The sequence below is a fragment of the Lontra canadensis genome, unplaced genomic scaffold, assembly GCF_010015895.1.
Source record: "Lontra canadensis isolate GAN:19392208 unplaced genomic scaffold, GSC_riverotter_1.0 scaffold8, whole genome shotgun sequence".
NCBI classification, from domain to species: domain Eukaryota; kingdom Metazoa; phylum Chordata; class Mammalia; order Carnivora; family Mustelidae; genus Lontra; species Lontra canadensis.
In genome coordinates, this window is record NW_022631002.1 from 27738580 (window position 1) to 27760326 (window position 21747).

The 21747-nt window shown below is 41.5% G+C and overlaps 1 protein-coding gene across 1 annotated transcript in view; it reads right to left on the minus strand.

Moving 5' to 3' along the window:
* The window catches only part of LPCAT2 (lysophosphatidylcholine acyltransferase 2), a 65985-nt gene that overhangs the window by 27639 nt on the left and 16599 nt on the right, over window positions 1-21747 (minus strand). The window contains exons 5-10 of the mRNA XM_032854448.1: window positions 20374-20434; window positions 19272-19330; window positions 17977-18011; window positions 13405-13459; window positions 3916-3998; window positions 1398-1523 (exon numbers count right to left, since the gene is read on the minus strand). Coding sequence (XP_032710339.1) covers window positions 1398-1523; window positions 3916-3998; window positions 13405-13459; window positions 17977-18011; window positions 19272-19330; window positions 20374-20434 — 419 coding nt within the window. The remainder of the gene's footprint in view (window positions 1-1397; window positions 1524-3915; window positions 3999-13404; window positions 13460-17976; window positions 18012-19271; window positions 19331-20373; window positions 20435-21747) is intronic.

Below are 21747 nucleotides of genomic sequence, written 5' to 3' on the forward strand. Positions count from 1 at the left end.
GGGATCGAGTCCTGCATCTAGCTCTCTGCTCAGCAGGGAGCCTGCTTCCCCTTCTCTCTCTCTGCCTGCCTCTCTGCCTACTTGAGGTCTCTGTCTGTCAAGTAAATAAATAAAATCTTAAAAAAAATACGCATATCTTGCTTTTAAAAGTTTCCAGGCTGATGATGAATTCGCATTGAACAAAATGTTGGGATAGGGAGATTCATTAGCTGACACACATTTCCTCCAAGCGAAGTTCTAGAACACTGAAACACCATAATGCCAGAAAACGTACCATAGCTCACATCACATCCTGTCTTTGTCTTGTCCAATTAAACAGGTGACCTAACACATGCTGCTGTCTTCTGTATCTGATTTCAGTAACTACCTAAACTTTTCAAATGAATCAAATTACATGAATGTTGTGAATATAATATCAACCATGCTTGTTACTTAGAAGATATGAATCCTATTTGCTCTATCAGTTATCAAAATATTATCTCCCAATATTGACCTTTAATATAATAACCAGTTCTGCAGCTCTCTCCTTGGGAGGATGCCAAAGCCTACTGAATCCATATATTCTGCAAATCGATATATTCTGAAAACGGAATGAACAGTAATAAGGGAATTGGGGGTGATACCTTTTAATAGCAGATGGTTCAAAGGGGTTGTTTATAAAGGTAAAAAGAAGGGTTTTTCCCTTAAAAAAATTATGCATCCTGAAGAGAAAGGAGATCGAGGATAAGTATTTAAAACTCAGTGATGGTCAGAATTGCTTCCCTACAAATCAATTCAGACTTCACATGAGGTCTGACCGCCACCTGGCAGGACCATCTAACTAAGTCATCCTTTTTGCAAGGGGGCAGCAAGACAGACTGACTGCTCTGAGACACTTCTGAGAAGGGCAGATCTGTGCTTGTCCACACCGACTATCTCTCGGGCTCCTCCTATGACCAGTACCCATACTTCTGATTTAACCATTCTTTTTTTTTTTTTTTTAAGATTTTTACTTATTTATTTGACACAGAGAGAGAGAGAAAGATCACAAGTAGGCAGAGAGGCAGGCAGAGAGAGAGGGAGAAGCAGACTCCCCACTGAGCAGAGAGCCCGATGCAGGGCTTGATCCCAGGACCCTGGGATCATCATCTGAGACGAAGGCAGAGGCTTAACCCACTGAGCCACCCAGGCGCCCCCTGAATTAACTGTTCTTGAAAAAAAACACAACTAGGTGAACTACATGGGAGATGAAATCACAGTCCTGGTTTCCTTAATAAAAAACCCGTGGGTTCTAGAGCCACAGGGTCTAGAATAAATGCTCTAGAGCTGAGCATGAATGAAAACAGAGAAAAGAAACAAGACGTCAGATCTCTGGGGGGCGCCTTTATGAAAGTGTAGCAATTTAAAAACATACTTACTTCAATTTCTGGCTTATTTTGGTAAATTCCACCAACCCAGCTTCCATAGGCAATGTCAGCTGTCCTGCTGAGATCATTAATCTGCAGTCTTCGTAGGTATGGTCTGTTACTGGAATTCCCAAAGCTCTAAGAGGCATTTAAAAGCAAACAAATTCAATTTTTTTTTTTTAAAAGGCATTGATTTTTTCATCAGGCCTGAACTGGTCAACAAACAACAGTAAATGGGAAAGTAGTTACTACTTTTCAAGGCAGTAGCTTTGGCTACTTATTGCCAAAGAGACATACTTCTCTTCTGCACAGACTTCCTGTGGCTGAGTTAATCCCCTTCTGTCTGCAAGCCTTGGTCGGCTGGTCATTTGGTTTTGTGTTTTAACTGGGACCGTGATACTAGCCAACTTCAGCTTGAAGCTAGCTTCAATCGCTAGCTTTTTCATCTCTCAAACCTGGAGATCATTACTTGCTACATAACAGTCTTCTGAAAATATGAAAGAGAACTGAGAATAAGCTCATTAGTTCTTCCAAACCTAAACATCATCCATCCTCAAAGGAGGGCATGACCCCTACTGGCTCCCTCCTGCTCAGAGGTCTAATAATGAACTTGATTTGAAAAAAAAAACAACAAACAGATATTAACAACAACTTGAAAAAACACTAAGTCCTGAGAAAAAAGCCTGTGCAGTACCCAAAATAATTTCCTGAAGGTTCCTTTTCACAGAACTTTTATTCACAGATATTCAGTGTGAATCCTAAAGTTCTGTCTTCCACTATTTTTGTTGATTTTGTTGAATCACTGCTAAGAATGTTACATTTTCAACAGATGCAATAAGAAAAGTTTTTTTTTTTTTTTCTATCTACAACTACAGGCTGTTTTTGATTAATAAATATTTTGGTATATGAATATTTTTATTTGGGAAAATAAACATTTTAAATATTTCAGGAATTTATAATTTATAATCCTAGACAGTAGAGATGCCCTTTAAGAGCCTGGGGCTTGGGTAATAGGGAACGTGGATTTGAGTCCCAGCCCAGACCCTCACTACCTGCTATGATCTTGGGCAAACAGTATCTCCCTCTGAGTCTCACTTTCCTTGCTTGGCTCCAAGAGTTGCTGTGAAGATTATGTTAGATAACCTGAGTAAATGGCCCGGCACACTACTGGGTAAATATTCATGATGAGTCACATAACACCGCTAATTTGCATCTTTCTATTTTCAAATGCTTCTGTCATACACTTTTCCTCCGTGTGACTCATGATCACCAAAACCAGGAGAAAGGCAAGGCAAAGACTTTAACTCCGACTTTAAATACTAGGATAAAGGAGCCACAGAAGGCCTTATCCATGGTTGTGTAGCTAATCGAGGTCTTTCTTACTCTTTATTCAAGGCCCTTCTGCCTCCATGCCTCCAAATTCAGAAAAAGTCTGACTAACCAACCCGCCGCTCTGTTTTATAGACATCTTTTGGGAAGTCCAACTATCTGGTATGAATTCTCTCAATTCCTAAGATCGATCTTAGTTCTTAACTTTTGGACATAAGCTGGTATGGAAAGAGAAGAAGAAAGGGAAGAAAAACAACTCAAAACAAATTTTGTAGCCAGTCTAGAAGCTGGGAAAATCAAGTACATGTAGGTATGCATAGTAAAAAAAAAGGTTTTGAGCATTTGAACGCTTAGACTATTGTGAACATATAGTTATTCTGCTGTGAAATATGAATTTATGTATATACTATCTTGCTTATAAAACCGAATTCAGCTTGGAAGCTAGATTCAGATATCTCATTTGAATTTTTACTAGGAATACGTACTACTGGCCTATCCATGCCAAGACCACTAACTGCAATGAGGCAGGGACTGCTGCCTGGTGTGGGGTGCACACTGGGAAGGCTCTTAGGGCTGTCTGGGTGGTAGGATAGTACAACACTCATTCTTTCATTACAAGATGAAAGGTGATTTATCTAATCAGAATCATGGCCAGCTAAAACTCCTTTAAGTGCCGGAAAATATTTGCTTGATGCTTATGATTTATAAATCCTAAATTTATAGGCGTCCCTTAATGAGGGTGACTTTCCTCCCTTTTCTGTGCATCTATTGCCTTCCCTTGCAAACTTTCTCCTTTGTGTGGCTATAATCATTAATGCCTTTGAAACACCCGGCCTTGGCCCCTCTGTGGAGACTGGGGCCCAGAAGGCGAGCCACGAATGTGTGACGGTGACAGGCCAGCTTAGAAGAACCCACCCCGAAGAAGTCACTGGCTGCTCTCTCCTGCTTATTGAAGACTCCCTGCTCCCCTTCCGGCAAAGACTGGGGCTTTGAGTTTGGGGCTGCATCTGGGGAAAATGTTTGTAGATTGTCTTTCTGACCACATATCCCAGGCACATTATTTTACTTACCAGAATGAGGTAGGGAATGAGGCTGTCAGGATGAAACAAAACAAAACACCCAAATCCTAAAACTACATGAAATGCTGTTGACCAATCATTTAAAAACAATTTACTGATGGCGATCACATACAGACACTTACTCAGCCATTAAATTCCGGACTCTACCAGCAAAAAGGATGGGATTACTTTTTTCTTCATCGTTTGGTACCTGAACAGGCAGAAACTGAAAGACAAGCATACCTTTCCATTACAACAGTGAGGGCTAAGATGCTACATGCTACATATATTAATTTACAAGCGAGCTATCATTATAGTAACTCCGCCCACCCCCCCACCGCCCTTCCGGCACACAGGTAATATGCTATAGTGGAAAGAACACTGTGCTTGGATTCAGGGGGTCTGCAGCCAAGCCCTGAGTCTTTCTGTGTGTTCACGAGGCTGTCCCTGAAGGCTTCTTCACTGTCGCCTGGACTCTGACAAGAGGGCGATGATCACCCACTTGCCCAGGTTGCGTTGAGGACGAACTGAGCCACGGCCCGGAATTCTGGAAGTTGTAAAGCTGTAGGTAGGAAGACCTTCTTCTTCACGCTGCATTTCCTAGCCCTCTGTGAGAACGTCAGTACAGGTAGTAGCTTGTCACTTATGGTATATCTTCCCTACCTACTCCTGTGTTGGCCGCAGTTTATTGTTTGTTCAAATGTCATGTTTTGTCATTTCTTCGGCTTTCTTTTAACCCGTAGTATGGGCTGTCTAGCTTTGGTCCAACACTGTGTTTTGCTTTATCAGTTTAAATTTTACTTTTTTTTTTTCTCTCTACTTGATATTTGGTGGTGCCTCATTGGTGCCGTCCTTGTTTTATTTATAGTTTTTGAACATTAATGAGATTGTGGTGCTATATTTAAGGTCCAACATCATTTTTGAGCACCTACCATTAACCCAGGCAAGATTAACAGGACTGTATTCCTGCTCCCAAAAAAGACCCATACTTTAAAAGACAGACCAACACAGCGTGTGCTAAGTATCATTACCCTCAATGACAGGGCTCAGAAGTTTCATTAAGTGAGCTTAGTGTTATACAGGTCACATGGCCGGAGCTCAGCCCAAGTTCGGTCAGATTCTAAAACCCTTGTTTTCCCCACTAACCCATCCTTCCTGGAATATGAAAGCGAGGGATAAGAAATGATTAATTTGGCTGGGGGGCAGGGAAAAACAGCCAAAGAAGCTTTACAGAAGAGCTAATACTTGATCTTGGCTTTTTGAGGATAAACGTGATCTTGCCAATAGCTACTGTTCATTGAATTCTAACCATGAACCAGGCACTGTGCTAGGCGCTTTACATGCCTTATTTCATTTCACCAGTCCTCCCAATTTTTGTCCTTAGGATTGGGGTTCACAAAGATCAAATGATTTGCTCAAGTTTTCATGGCCCACTTACGTTCAACAAATATTGCTTTGGCACCTACTGTATACCAGATGCTGCACTAAGCCCCAAAGGCAGGACAAGGAAGCCCCTACCATCAAGAAGCCCTCTGGGAGGTGGGGTAAAAAGTTATGACAGATGAGTCAAGTCCACCAGTAAAAGCTATCATTCATTAGGCACCTACTGTGTGCTGGGTTATTTATAAGGTTAACTCTCCGCAATTCCTGGAGGCCAGCTTTACCACTTTCATCAATTGGGTAGAGAAGGGCTTGAAGAGGCTACACCATGTAGCCAAAGCCACACCCCAGGGGCAGGACTGTGATTTGAAAGAAAAAGAAAGATCTGTATAAATAACACCACTTCTGGACTCACGTGGACCTGTTTTCAAATCTCGTTAGTCACGTTAAGATGCCTCTGGGCAAGGGCGATTTGGAGATGAAGTTTGAGCAAGGGAGTGTGGTGATCAAGGCCAAGCTTTTGAGCGGAAATCTCCGCGGTAGGGAATGGTTGAGCCAAAGAGGAAAAGGCTAAGAGCAGGGAGTAGCCGGGGAAGCTACCGCAACCACTCTGTGAGAGAAGAGAGGGAATGCGGACGCAGAGGACAGCAAGGAGGCAAGTGGCATTTTAGGATGACATGGATCTGAATCACGGGACAGCACGCTGTGTGACACGTACCACGATGAACATTCTCTCCCAGTGGATTGGAGGGATGCTGCAGAAAAAGCACTCGGCCTGGCTGTGGCCTTGGCTCTGCCATAAGATCCTGGAAAAGTCATTCAGCCCTGACGGGGTCAGGTCTGAATCCGGTCTGAATCACCGAGGTCACTCAGTGCCCTCTCTTGCTGGATCAAAAAGTTTGGCTCGATGATTTCAAAGTCCCTCTCCAGCTGGAATTCTGCATCTAGCTTTCTACTCAGGATCTACTCTTCAAGACGGAAAAATAAACTTAGCCACCAGAGGTCCCCACAATACTTCTCTATCCAGAGCAACAACGGATCTTTGCAAATCAGTATTTCTCAAAATTCCCTCCATCCTGCTCTAGATTTTCATCTCTTGTATTTGCTTTATATGAAATCCAAGGAAGAAAATGGCATGTTAAAATCAATATTCATAAAGTCTCTAACAACATAAAACGATAAAGTTTTAAGCAACCATATAATTCTTCATTAAAAAAAAAAAGCCATATGATCGTTTGTAACACGCTTAATTTGTCGGTTATAAACGCACACCCAGAAAACCCTGGGAAATAAATTGCTGCTACAACTGTTAACCAATACAATGAGCTGTGGGTTCAATTCCTTTTAGTGCGGGTAATATTTTCCATAAAATGGTTTTTAATAACCCTCATATTATATGGCATTTTGTTCTCCAAGAAAATTCCACAGAGAGTATAAAATAATTAAAAACCTGGATTTGACCCTCATGGGCCTTGGAGGCCCCCCTATGCCTCCTGAGAAGCAATACAATGGAAATTCTCATAAAAAGTCACTTCTCAGACCTTGCCCTCTTTTTCACATTTCTATTTCGTATGTGGTCATTCAAGGCTCACAGCAAAACCACATCTTTTATTTGGGAAGGAAGATTGGCCGAAGGCAGGGAAACATGATTGCCATTGTCTACTACTGTCCCCTAACATACAGCTCGATACCCTAGTCACTTCAGGACCCGCAATTTTCCTTTCCACCTTCCTCTTCTCTCATTATCCCGAGTATCCACACAGATGGTTCATCTGACCTGTTGCTCTCGAAGCCCCTTCACCTGGCCACATGGGTTTTCAGCTGTGCCTGGGATACAGAGACAATAACAATGACAATGGCGGCCATCTCTTCTGACAATGATGGCCATCTCCTCTGACGAGTTCTTGTTCACTTCTCTAACCCGGTCCCACACAGCTGTGAGAACCTGCTGGTCACTCTCAGGACCAGGCCCGTCCCTCTTCCTCCACTCCCTCCTGGCAACAAACAGTTGGCTGCCTGTCTTCACTGGATTTCCCTGTCAACTTTCTGTCACCTAGGATCTCCCCCTTCTGCCACATTCATGGCGCCAATCACAAGCGGGTGATCACCTCTCCTGCTCCTTCTTTCCCACACAGTGAGAGACCACTGAGGGGTGCTAAAACGAAGGGCCGTGGTCTCATGGGTTGAGTCTACCACAAATTCATGTTATGTTCCACAGGGTCCTCATGGCTGCTTAAAAATTACGTTATTTTCCCAGGACGACCATACTGCCTCCAGATACAAAAGTGGTTCTGTTTGTTTTGCGGAAGGTCTTCCTTTATCCTCTCACTCATGCCAGTGTGCCCCCAGATGGGATCTTAATCCTGAGTCTGTTTCCTTTATGTCTCTGTGACATGCGAGGATCACGTGACTTGACCTGACCCTCACGGCTGCTTGGGGTGTGCCTTTTGGACCTGCTGCCATCATAGTTTAATGTTTCGGACACAGTCCATGCTTCTAGGGGCTTGATTCTCCTTTCCCTTCAATGGCACTTCACGCTCAACTTTAGAAAAAAAATTGTGAAGGAGTTCAGGACATGCTATCTCATAACGTACCACTTTGGTGCACTGATTATTTTGAGGTAAAGGCACTTGAAAAATGGCAAATGCAGGGACAGGTTTTCTCTGAACTTCCCTTACCTGCCTCAAGTCAGCTCCTCCAAAAGGAACTCGGTTGCCATAAACTCCTTCCTAGGGGACTTTCATCAAACAAGGAGGATGGACTCTTATCCCAGGAGATGGGACTGGAAGGCGACATCACACCAAGACAAGTTTTACCGCGCACTATCATAGCTCCCAAGCTATTCTTCCCAGGGTCCATCTGTCCTTCCTGATGGTCACGGACTCTCCCCTGAGTGGCCAACATCTCCTTCCCCTTCCTCACCACTTTCTGGGGCATTCACTTTTTATCCCCTTGGATGCCTTTGTGTACATATTAAAAATGAATAAATCTGTATACTTTTCTCCTACAAATCTGCCTGTGGTGAGATCCTTTTACAGATCCAGCTATGGAACCTAGGTGGGTAGAGGGAAGGCTCGCCTTCCCCACAAAGGCCCACGTGAATGTCCAATTCTTTTCCATCTCTCCTGAGACTGGCTCCCAGTGCCCTCCTCACTCGAGGGTGCTCTGGTCCTCTGCCTGCCGACTCCGCACCATCGTGTCCCATATAAGGAGGCGGCTAACAGACGAGTTGCCCATAGAACACCCCCTTCTGCCCTTATGGTCCCACAGTGCCCCACTATCTCTCGGGCCATAAGCTATGCATAAGAGAAAGTCAGAATTCTTCAGCCTGTTTTGAAGGCGCTCAGATATCCAGAGCCAACCCTTCACATGAATACTCGGGACCAGAAAAGCTGCTTTATTCATTGTTTCCTGACCACACTGAGCACATTCCTTTCTATTAAATAAATGCTTGTAAAAAAGGAGAAGGACTGATGAATGATGCTACTACCAACAGCCTTTCCTTTCTCCAAGTAACAGAAAAGGATTTCATGAGTCGGTCTCCACAGATGTGCCTTGCTGGTTCTTCCCATGATTCTTCTGTGAAGGCTTCAAAACAGCAAATGCAAATGAAGGAAGGTATTTGGGAACTAACATTTGCTGCTTTCTTCCCAAAAGGACAGAAAAATTGAGATGGTGAGGGAAACAGAAGTGCATGCTTATTGAACACCTACCCCGTGCTCCCACTTATGTCGCCTTATTAAATGCTAACTACCCTAGAAAAGACGTGTTACATCCCGATTTTCCCAGTGAGAACAAAGGCTCATTTACTCAAGCATATACAGATCGGTAGCAGCAGAATTGGAACAAAACCCTAGCTAGTACTCTTTTTTTACAACACTCCATTTCTCAGGGTGCCTGTGTGGTTCAGTGGGTTAAGCATCCAACTCTTGATTTCGGCTCAGGTCATGATCTCAGGGTTGTGGGACTGAGCTCCAGGATGGGCTCCATGCTCAGTGCGGAGTCTGCTTGAGATTCTCTCTCTCCCTCTCCCTCTGCCCCTCTTCCCCCACCCCAATCATGTAGTCTATCAAAGAAAATAAAAATATAGATATAACGCTCCATTTCTCTGGTACTACTTAGAAATTTCAGAATTCTACCAAGTTCCAGAAGAAATTAGTTTTGTTAGAACAAGTACATAAACGGGCATATATGGGTTTTGTGTGTATGTGTGTATTCATGTAATAAAGTTTTTCTAAAATGTCCATTCATTTTAAATTCAAAACTATAAGTCATTTGAGTGTGTTTGGATATTTAAGTAATCCATATAAATATATCTGAACCTTCCTTGAGTAATGAACTCTTTAGAGATTTAAAAAGTCGTTATCAATACAGGTATTGATCATAACACTCATTGTCAGGATCGTTTCCTAAATCAGAATTGTTTTTTCATGAAAATCAATCTTTTTCTACTACTTATAGCAATGGATTGCCCACCATAAGGTATTGCAGGTCTAACACTAGCCACCAGAAGCTCCTTCTAAGCTTTGCAAAGGAATTTTATGAAAACAAAGTATTCCTCCAGACAAATCATTTTCCTGTGGTGGCTCTGAGTACAATGGAGACACAGCCTAAGAAGGAGGAAATAGACTGATGGTCGCCGTGAACGCCCTGTTTCCATTCATTAAACCAGTTGCTGCTCACATAATGCCCGATAGTCCAGCTTTGTGTGGATCCTCTCTCATGAGATACAACTAGCAGGCTGTTGATCTATGTCACATTTTGGAATGCTTCCTACTAGCTATCTCCTTTCTTCCTTATGCCCCAAGCCATCTGCTTATAAAGGCACGCTTGTGAAGTAGCTGGCCAATAAAAGAAACCACTAAAAGACACTTTAAACACACCCACTAGGCCACTATGACCCAGAGGATAACTTTCAGTAGAACCTTCTGTGGACACACATGGCCCCATTGTTCAAGGATGCCGGAAGATCAATTACAGAGGGCACGCAGTTTGGAAGTGATTATACTTTTAACATTCAAGAGTCAGGAAAATGATGGTCTTTTTGAAAATAAGTCTCTGTCGAGGAAGCAGAGAGGGAGTGGGGAGAGGAGATGAGAAAACACCCCTCAATATTACACTCCCTAGATTTTAGTGATCCAGTGATTCTGGGGACTACAGAGTTGGAAATGGTCATCAGTGAGGGACGACTTGTAAAAGATCAAAGAATAAGGCCTTCTACATCCTGTGACTCACCAGGACAGTGTCTAAAAGGACACCAAATGATCCACTCAAAGTTCATTTAAAAACCACAAAACTGGGGTGCCTGGGTGGCTCAGTGGGTTATAGCCTCTGCCTTCGGCTGGGGTCATGATCCCAGGGTCCTGGAATCGAGCCCCGCATGGGGCTCTCTGCTCAGCGGGGAGTCTGCTTCCTCCTCTCTCTCTCTGCCTGTGTCTCTGCCTCTGTCTGTCAAATAAATAAATAAAATCTTAAAAACAAAAAACAAAAAACACATAACTAAGACCATATTCTTGAACGACACATCTTCAACTAGACTTACCTAATGAATATTCACAAAGTTCTAAAAATTATGTGAAAAAGCAATAACTAGGATTTCCACCAAGTTGTTGTTGTTGTTGTTTGTTTGTTTGTTTTTTAAGTGGGCTCCACACCAAGTGTGGAGCCCCAGTGTGGGGCTTGAGCTCATGATCCGGAGTACAAGACCTGAGCTGAGATCAAGAGTCAGACACTTAACCAACTGAGTCCCCCAGGTGCCCCGAATTCCAACAGTTTTAAAGAACATGGAGGTGGTGGTGGGCAGGGGAGGGGGCTTCTGAGTAACGAAGTCACCTGACATTGGTGCAACTAAATGCACTGAGCCTTCCATGTAAGCTCCATGTGCGGCAGCTCAGGCCAGGCCTCCTCGGACATAGTACAAAAAGCCTGGAGGCCATGCCCAGATCTCGAGAGTTCTGAGCTAGGTGTGGATACACCCAGCCCCTGACAGGCTGTGGGATGCATTTTTCAGTTGAACCCAACCTGGGAGGAATTAAAATATTCAAAAGTCATAAAGTAGCGAGGAGTGCCCAGAGTGAAAGGTTGCACCGTAAATCTAAAATAAATATAATTAAACTAAGAAGACGGAACTTGAAAGGCCACCCATTCCCATCCTCTTGCTGTGCCACAATTCTAATACATTGAATCTCACCAATTCTTCTATTTTACACAGGCTGGTAGCCATTTTGTTTGTGATGTTATCAAGGGATATAGTCTTTGCCAGGCAATATTACACAGACTGGTCTAAGAACTGGGTGGAAAAAGGAAATATTGTAATAAGAAAGAAAGGAAGGAAGGAAGGTCTAAGGAAGGAAGAAAGAGAAAAGAAGAAAGAAAGAAAAAGAAAGAAGGAAGGAAAGGTAGGAAGGTAGGCAGGCCGGCCATGACACAGAAAGGAAATGTGATAATAATGTTCAGGGCAAAAAGAGAAGAGCACTTTGCCTACCTCTGTTGTAACAATTTGACCACTGACACATGTAGACAAAAGAAGTACAGTTCTGCGGCACCTGGGTGGCTCAGTGGGTTAAGCCTCTGCCTTCAGCTCAGGTCGTGATCTCGGGGTCCTGGGATTGAGCCCCGCATCGGGCTCTCTGCTTGGCAGGGAACCTGCTTCCCCCTCTCTCTGCCTGCCTCTCTGCCTACTTGTGATCTCTCTGTGAGACGGATAAAGAAAATCTTAAAAAAAAAAAAAAAAAGAAGTACATATGTGTATTTCCACATCTGTTGCTAGATCTTCTTTAAGCTGGGGAGGGGTACGTGGTTAGGGGGAGCATTTATACTATACACACAGTATCTTCCAAATTTGCACAGAAGACAGCGTGGCTGTTTCAAGTATGAGTTTTCTTTTCTTTTCTTTTTTTTTTTTAGAGAAAGAACACAGGGCTAGTTGATCTGAATAGCTGTTAAAGATGGAAAAGCCTGCTTGGAGTACTTAGAAATAATACAATATTACATCCTGATAGGGTTCCCCAGAATGTTTCCTCTGGAATACCAGTTTCGGGAGGTATCCAGAGAAAAAGGGGTACTGTAGTCAAACCACCTCAAAGGCAATGACAGCTCTTGAGAAAAGAAATCTGATTCATTGTGTTTACACTGGTACTTCTTAAACTAATTATTAGGGTACAGATTAGTGTTTTTCTCTAGAAACATCTATGCACATTTCAAGAACGAGTGTTTTTTGGTCACCCTGATAGATACTGAGTTGGTTTTAAATGTGGGGAAGTGTGGCATATAATTAAGAAACATCTTTTCCTGGCAGGCAGGCAACCTGCAAGTCTCAAGAAAAATTTCAACCATGGTGAGACTCATTTTGAGATATAATTTGCCCTCCTGTGCCATTTGGTATTACTGACGACCTCTACATGGCTAAATGCCTAAGTTATAAAACAAAGTAAAAAGACAATATCCTCATGACTTAAATTCCATGTCTCATCACTCGGAACGTGGACCCCCACTCAGGATTCTGAATTATATAGCAAACTTCACGTTCTCATTACACAATCTATGGATGCAACTGGAAAATGAAATTAAGAGTCTGCCCCACCCTCTGACCGTCTCTCTTCAAAGGCGACCTGAGAGCATCACCAAAACCAACTCAATTCTGTGTTGAGGTGTCCACTCTGCGTCATTCCTAGAATCTGAGAATGGTTCTGGAATCAACCTTCAGAGTCTTAAAAATCTGGTCAGAATTTTAGGGAAGATCGAATTACTCCCCCACCCCCTGCCTGCTGCTGCAACTCCAACCAAAAGACTGCCTTGTTCATGATGATATGAGTGGCCTCCCAGATAGGATTTCCCCAGGCCTTCCGCGTGCGCAAGGATTCGCAAAGTGAGGGCTTCTGCTTTGACAGAACATAGTCTTCCAGGAGCTAGAGCTAGGACTCCATCAACTGCAGGAGCTCCTTCTGTGAGGAAGGGAAGCCTACCAACCGCCTGGGCAGAGGTCAGCATTGAAAGGAATAAGAGAGAGAACAATATGCAAATCTAGTCAGCCAAGGGCAGCTAAGGGCGGAAGTTCCCAGAAGATAGCAGTACTTCCTGGTATTCAGGGCTAGATCTGAGAGCCAGGTGGACAATATGTAAAAGACCAGCGCTCATTTTAGGGGGTGGGTTTAACTTCCAACCTCTGTACAGCTGGGGTCCCTAGACTAGACATTCGAGAGAAAAGGGAAGGCCAAATGTCCGGTTCCAAGGCTGCGTGTTGAAAGACTTACCTCAACTTCCACCTTTGTGAAGGGCTGGCAGAAAGTAAGCATACAAAGCTGAATGCTGAAGAGAAAAAAAGAGCAGGCCATCTTTATGTGGTAAGACAAGTATCAACTAATATTATTACTCAACGATCCTTTCTTTGTACACGAGCACCATCATGTCACACTTCATATATATTCCGCACTTATGCGTGTCACCGGGCTGCTGTAGCACGGGCTTGAACAAGTGTTCGTGATGTTCAAAAGTCAAGTCACTAAATGCAATACCAAATACGTCCTTGTGAGTCAGAGCTGCGGCTCAGCACGCTAACCCCCAAATTTGAGGTCTCCTTGACAACTCGGGCTCATAGGCCTAAGACCCTAGAGGAACTACGAGGCCACATTTTAAGGTACGTGAATGTGTTTACAGGACAACTCCTGAGTAGAACATTACATTTCTAAACTCTTTTCTGATATGGAAAAGAAAAAGAAAAAGAAAAAAGAAATCAGAGGGCCTTTCCCTAACAGCAGAAACTTTATCATAATTTCCCAATTAATAGTCAATGTTTTAGTTATGGAGAAATTTTCTTTCACTGAAAAGCTAGACAAAAGACAAAGGCTTTAAAGTGATTATAACCAACCCTCTCAAGGAACATTTCTGGGACAGCTGTTTCTATGTGTGGCTTCCTAATACATGTTTAAACTATTGGGATGGGACATCAATGGGATTTTTATTTTACCTCATTTAGACAGATGAAGTGGCTAAATGGCTTCATCTACATGTTTAAGAAAACAGCTAACCTGTTTTTGCTCTTAAGAAACTAAAATTGGGGGCGCCTGGGTGGCTCAGTGGGTTAAAGCCTCTGCCTTCGGCTCAGGTCATGGTCCCAGGGTCTTGGGATCGAGCCCCGCATCGGGCTCTCTGCTCAGCAGGGAGCCTGCTTCCTCCTCTCTCTCTCTGCCTGCCTCTGTCTACTTGTGATCTCTGTCTGTCAAATAAATAAATAAAATCTTTAAAAAAAAAAAAAGAAAAAAAGAAACTAAAATTGGGGCACCTGGGTGGCTCAGTTGGTGAAGCATCTTACTTTTTTTTTTAATTTTTAAATTTTTTTATAAACATATAATGTAGTATTAGCCCCAGGGGTACAGGTGAATCACCAGGTTTACACACTTCACAGCACTCACCATAGCACATACCCTCCCCAGTGTCCATAACCCCACCCCCCTCTCCCTACCCTCCTACCCCCAGCAATTCTCAGTTTGTTTTGTGAGATTAAGAGTCTCTTATGATTTGTCTCCCTCCTGATCCCATCTTGTTTCATTTATTCTTTTCCTACCCCCAAACCCCCCACATTGCATCGCTACTTCCTCATATCAGGGAGATCATATCAGAGTTGTCTTTCTCTGATTGACTTATTTCGCAAAGCATAATACCCTCTAGTTCCATTCACGTTGTCCCAAATGGCAAGATTTCATTTCTTTTGATGGCTGCATAGTATTCCATTGTGTATATATACCACATCTTCTTTATCCATTCATCTGTTGATGGACATCTAGGTTCTTTCCATGGTTTGGCTATTGTGGACATTGCTGCTATAAACATTCAGGTACACGTGCCCCTTTGGATCACTACGTTTGTATCTTTAGGGTAAATACCCAGTAGTGCAATTGCTGGGTCATAGGGTAGCTCTATTTTCAATTTTTTGAGGAAGCTCCATGCTGTTTTCCAGAGTGGTTGCATCAGCTTGCATCCCCACCAACAGTGTAGGAGGGTTCCCCTTTCTCTGCATCCTCGCCAGCATCTGTCATTTCCTGACTTGTTAATTTTAGCCATTCTGACTTGTGTGAGGTGGCATCTCATTGTGGTTTTGATTTGTATTTCCCTGAAGGAATCTAACTCTTGATTTTGGCTCAGATCACGATCTCAGGTTCCTGAGACAGAGCCCTATGTTAGGCTCTCCACTCAGTGGGGAGTCTGTTTGAGATTCTCTCTCTCCCTCTGCCTCTCCCCACTCCTGTGCTCTATCATCTCTCCCTTTAAAAAAAAAAAAAAGAAAGAAAGAAACTAAAATATGATTTCTCTATAAAAAATTACTTAAAGGACTTACTTCAGACAAGAAATTTAGAAATTTAAACAAGGAATTTAGTTAAAAGAAGGAATTTAGGTAGATGTACCAATTCCATATATAATTCTAAATTGTGAATGTAAGTATCAGTTCTCAAATTTTCCATCTGAGAGGAAAAAGATCTTTTACTATCAACCACAAGCAAACAAAATCAATCCACATTATTTACCATGAAGTAAATTATTCTTGAATTATCTAAATTGAGATTTGGAATTTAGCGATTCAAACAGATAAATCTGTTTGGAAAATTCTGACTGCTGTAAGAAAGAAAGAAAGACAAAGATAGGAAGGAAGGAAGGAAGGAAGGAAAGGTGGGTGGGAGAGATGGGGGGCAGGGACGGAGGAAGAAAGGAAGGAGTCAGGCATAAGACCTCATTAAACCTGTGTTGTCTACACTACACACAAACCAAACACCTCTTGGACCCACACAAAAAAGCTTTTCCATAGCTTCCCCTTCTCTAAGTGTACTCCCTAAGTTTACTATCCCTCTCCCTTAGGCTATTTGCCTTAGTATAGACTCTCTTCCTTAGAATCTCAGTCTAGACTTGCCCTTAGAGCGAAGGCAACTGAGGAAACGGACTTGACAGTAACAGCACAGTGTTAAATACGCCATGAAGACCACTGGAAGATAGAAGTGGAAATGAGAGTCACCCCGGGCAGGTGCAATGTGGCATCTGGACAAAAGAAAATCGTGCCTTTTGAGGATTTTGTGTTTATCGGTCCTAAGAAATCTTCACCTCTGGGAAAATGTTTTCCTTCTCTTTTTTGATTGCCCTCTTCTATTTTCTTTTTCCCTTTATCACACACGTCCCAGGTTAGAAGCCTGGATTAACCCAGCCACTCCGTTTTCTAGCCTGATTCCCCTTCCAGGAAGGCCTTCCTGTATTTGTGTTGCCACACAAGTTACACGAGGCACACTGACCACGCAGGTCACTGTCGCTATAAGGAGCTTAAACTGTAAAGGCCACGAAGATGACACACCTCAGGGCACATACCTCAGGACACCCAGATTTTAGGTGCTCCCTTTTCTATAATGCTCTCGTACAATTTGCTCCTCCTCACTGGCCCTTGTCTAAAAAGCTGAAAACCAGGAACTCAAGACCAACAGCGACACGAAACATATATTCTGGCCAAAGGAATAAACCGATTTCCAGAGGAGTTAAAGATCACATAATACCTAGATGTCCTTCACAATCGATGGTCTTTATTTTGAGTGTCACTTACTTTGACTATGAAGGACCCAACCGTAATAGGAACATATGTGCCTCACATGTTAATAACCACTAATGCATGTAACTGGCCTGTCAGTTACCTACTCTGATTTAAACTTATTATTTCAGTGCAATTCGCACATGGAGAAAATTGGTATGCAGTAAAAAAAAAAAAAAAAAATCAGACTTTCATATGTTGTTGGGATGATCTAAGGAAGTCACAAGGTACTTGAAGGCAAATGAGGATTCCCTTTAAATATGTCCAAGTGGTTGTCTGTGCATCAACAATGTTATGTAAACTCTGTGTTCAGTATCAAAAGGCATTGCTGGGGAAGGCCCAAGGCAAAGCCCTCCAATCCGGGCATTTTATCCAAGGTTCTCACCACAGTGTGGACGGGCTCGGACTTAATCCAGGGGGAACTCGATCAAAGGTCTTGAGGGAAAGGAAGATTCTACATGTTCTGTTCTTTCTAAAGGCCTGTTTCACTTCAGCTGGCTTACTGGTGAGCTGTTTCTCTCCTCTCTTAAATGTTTATAGAAACTGCTGATCCCCATGCTTTTAGAATCCAAGAACGGAACTGAAAGCTTAGCTATTTTCTCAGCTTAGATCAGACACATCACGGCTATTTCAGGCCCTATGACGCAATGGCTCTGGACTGCTTAAACTGATAGAGTAAAACAACAATGGAGACACCAGCTAACATGTCAAGCCAGCAACGGAAATAAAACTACAAGATTAAAGCTAAGTAGGATGCAAACCAGGTCACTGGACTGGTTCTTAAGAATTGGTAGATACGCGCTTGAGACCCATAAGACATGGCAGACAGAATTCTGCACATGGGAGGGACTGGCGGTTTAACGGGCAAGAGAGTGATGCTCTCTACAGAGACTTCTCGGTGACAAGATTTTAGGAGTTGATTAGAAATCTTTACTTTTAGGGGCACCTGGGTGGCTCAGTCGGTTGGGAGTCTGACTCTTGATTTCAGCTCAAGTCCTGTTCTCAGGGTTGTGAGATAGAGCCCTGCGTCAGGCTCCGGCTCTAGCTCAGTGGGTGGAGTCTACTTGTCCCTCTCCTTATCCCTCGGTTCCACACACACTCTCTCTCTCAAATAAATACATAAACAAATAAAAGCTTAAAAAAAGAGAAATCTTTCCTTTTACAAAAAAAACAAGGCTTATTTTAAAAAAAGGAATAAATGATCTTTTTTTTCCTTCACTTGAATTAAATTTAAATAAACCAATAATAAAGAGAAGTGACTTACAATGTATATCCTTGCCACGTCCAAGTCACGGTATCCTACAATAACAGAAGTATTTAGACTGTTAGTTCAGTGAAAAAATGCCAAATAAAAGCCAAATCTTTAAAAAAAAATCTTATTTTAATATTGGTATTCACATACTTTCCTTCTGAATTAAAAGCAGTATGTTGAAACGTAAAACGAGACTATTATCAGCAGGGCATTACTCTGTGAATTCTTGGATTATATATCGACATAGCAAAATTCGTTTTCCATATGTAACCACCTATCTTTTTACGGAATTAAGTTGCTCTTAATTTTTAATAAAACTATGTGCATGTTAGCTATCTTTCTCCTAATATGAACATAGCTAGGTAATTAATTTGCTAACAAAACCCAGAATATAACCGTTCTCAACCAAAGGCGGTGGGGGGGGGCAGGTATTTGGGAGAACAGATTCAAGTAATACATAGTGAAAGAATTTCAGTAGGTGTCAAATAGGCAGAAGTATAAGTAAATTTTGATGGATTCTAATTTTTTTTAACCATGGATATCAACAGTTTGAGAAGCCACTGAAAGAAAAGCTGACTTGAGCAAGAACTCTTGACCTTAAATAACACAGGTAGTTAATTACAGCCTGCCTTTTTATGTAAAGTCTCTAGTAGGGAAAGTTCCTTTAAAAACCAAAACAGATTCCAGAAAATCTTTCTTTAGGGAAATGGTGGCACCGTCCATATCCAGAGGACAACAGTGTACCTGGCTAGAGCAGAGAGACTGTCTTCTAAGCCAACTATGCACTTTCTGTAGGATGACAGCTCCTTTCCCTATCTATCTTCGTATTTAAGTTACTTGCTAAGAGTCACATGGCTAGTATTGAGGGAGAAATGAAACACCAAGCCAACCCCAAATTTATCCTGCTACACCAGTTATCCTTTCAGCAATAACCACTGAATCAGGAAAATTCTCCTTTTGGGCTTAGTGAAAATCACAAACTATATGCAAGTCTTCTGCTACCCCATCTAAGAAGACCTTGAATCTGAGACCTACTGGTACCATTACCTTGACAACAGAGTAGAAGCTAAGGAAATGCTCTCCTGGAGCTTAGTAACAACAGAGACAGGATATAATATTGGTGTCCCCAAGTACGTGCCTATCTTGCAAACTTCTAAATCCTTCACATGGCAAGGGGAATGGGGTCTGCCCATGTTCATCCATGGTATGTCTATTCAGGACTTTACTCAAAGATTAAAAGGGGTGCTAGAGAATTTGTGCTGTTGGGAACGTCTGAGATTTTTGCCACTGTAAAACACTGTGCTTACCATCTTGTTTGGGTATCTGAGGAGGATCGGCTGCACCGGAACTCCGGGAATGAAGGCTCCTATAACCACAGTGAAATATTATAGCATCTTCCTTATAGGACTATACAGTTTACAGTGAAGAAAATTAATAATAAGCGATATACCTTTCCTTACTGGTTTAAGAGTACACATAAACTATTTGCTAAAGGTTGGTAAATCCCTGGTGTTTACCAAAATGAGAGCATTCTAAAATTCAGAGTTATGAAACCAAAATATTTATGTTATGCCCAAGTTGCTGAAAATATTTATTTACATCTCCATGTGTTCTCATTTTCCAAATACTCATTATTCAAAAAATAATTATTAAATTGTTTTTTATAATAAACATATAAACATTTTTTATTTTTTATAAAAAAATCATTATTCAAAAAAATAATACTCATTATTTTAAAAAAAAGTAATGACAAAGACAAGACCAAGAGAAACTGAGGAGAACAAATAAATAAACAAATAAAATACAAATAAAATAAAAAATAAATAAAAGCAAATACCTGGGAGCAAAGACTATCCCACTTACTAGAAGTGAGTTCTACCTTTGGCTCTGGGCATTCTAGCAGCTAATACAAAAACATGTTAAAGCATTACCAGTTACTAGGAAATTATGTATGAAATTACACATTACTATGAAATTAGTGACTTTATAATATTTTATAAAAAAAGGAGCAAAGCAAAGAATGCATCTGAAGGCTTTATAATGATCACCAAAATAGTTTTCTATTGGATAATGCAGGAACTGGAGTGCCTATAAGAGTATCCTTGGAGGAAAAGAAAAATCTGTCAGTGGTTTCTGTGTGTGTACACGTGTGTGCACATACACAACAGGATACAATATCAAATATGGTTCACACGTACACACACACACACACACACACGCACAACAATCCAAGGAAGAAGGGGTTATGAAACCAAAACAGAAAGTAAAGGAGTGAGTTTTGAGGATTTGCAATGTTAAAAACTTTCTACTGGGAAACGCCAGCACAAACAAGCTGTTCTGTGTATTAGTATCAAATCATTTGAGAAATCGTCCATACTTTGTTATAGTACATAATTTAATTGATCTCACCTGGTTTAAAAGTAATCAAACAGGAACGATTAGTACAAGTACCTTCTGGGAAAACTAGTATCTTGGGAGAAAAGGAATACGTAGATTTAATATTTCAGTCTAATTAATAGATTACCTCCTTACTCATTCTTATGAATTCACAAAGAGCTGCTAATTCTTATAAAACAAAAGTGAAATAAAAGGCTAATATTTGATACGATCGAAAGTTAGAATCGGATTATCCAGTTTTCCTCTAAAAGCACTATTGTCTGACCATTGGGATAATTAGTAAATGGATTAAAGCTCTGAATAGAAAATACATTTAATAAATGTTTCTTAATGACGATGCTAATGATTTGGATAAACTTAAAAGAAGATGCAGGCCCTACGTCACGGCCAAAGAGGACATTAAACTCTTTCCTCTCCTGCTATCCATCCTTAACCGAATCATTACTACTTCCTTGTTTCTGTTTTCCCATTCAAGGATCTTCACTCCTACAACATACTGTTCAGGGATATTTGGAGGAGGGAAAAAGGAGAAAATACTTACAACATGCTTTATGCTTACTTGGGTTAGTAGACATATGGAATACAATTCAGTATCTTTTTTTGAGAAAGTATTTTTAGCTTTTAACATAGTCTTTTCTGGTCTTCATGTGAAAGTCACACAGTGCAGTTAGTTTCCCCATTAAGTGAACAAGCTGGATTTTCCGAAGATTTTAGAATTTGGCAATGAATGAATCGCTAAGTACATAAAATAAAACAGAAAGTTCCTGTACCCACAGTAGTTAGTATGTGTAATTATTTGGTATTTTTTAAAACGATAGTTAGAAAGGGAAAACATCATCAGGCAAAAGTGCTACCATGATGGGTTATTTATAAAATAAAAATGATAAGTGTATGCAATTTCACCCCCCAATTTAAAAACAAAAACAAGTTTCCTATTGTTTTCCTATTTCCTATTGTAACTGGTTACAATATCAAATATGGTTCCCTCAATGGAAACTCTATAGCTACTCTATTAATGAGCGGATATAGTATAAATCATAACATCTCGGACCTGGAAGGGGGCATTAAAAGCCATCCAGTATACCAATGCTTGAATTCTTTCTACAATATCCCCCCCAAGTGGTTGCTTAGTCAGTGCCTGAAAATTCTGGAAAAGGATTTCAGATCAGATCACCGTACATCTGGACAGAAAGTTCCTTAAGATGAGCGAGAAGGGCTGAAATCTTACCAATTTGTTAACTTTGGCCTACCAGTCCCAGATAGAGTCCCTGGATCCAAAGAGAAAAACCAAACCCTTATTCCGAGTGCTGTTTCTTCCTGGTCACTTTTTTTTTTTTTTTTAAGATTTTATTTATTTAGTTGATAGACAGAGATCACAAGTAGGCA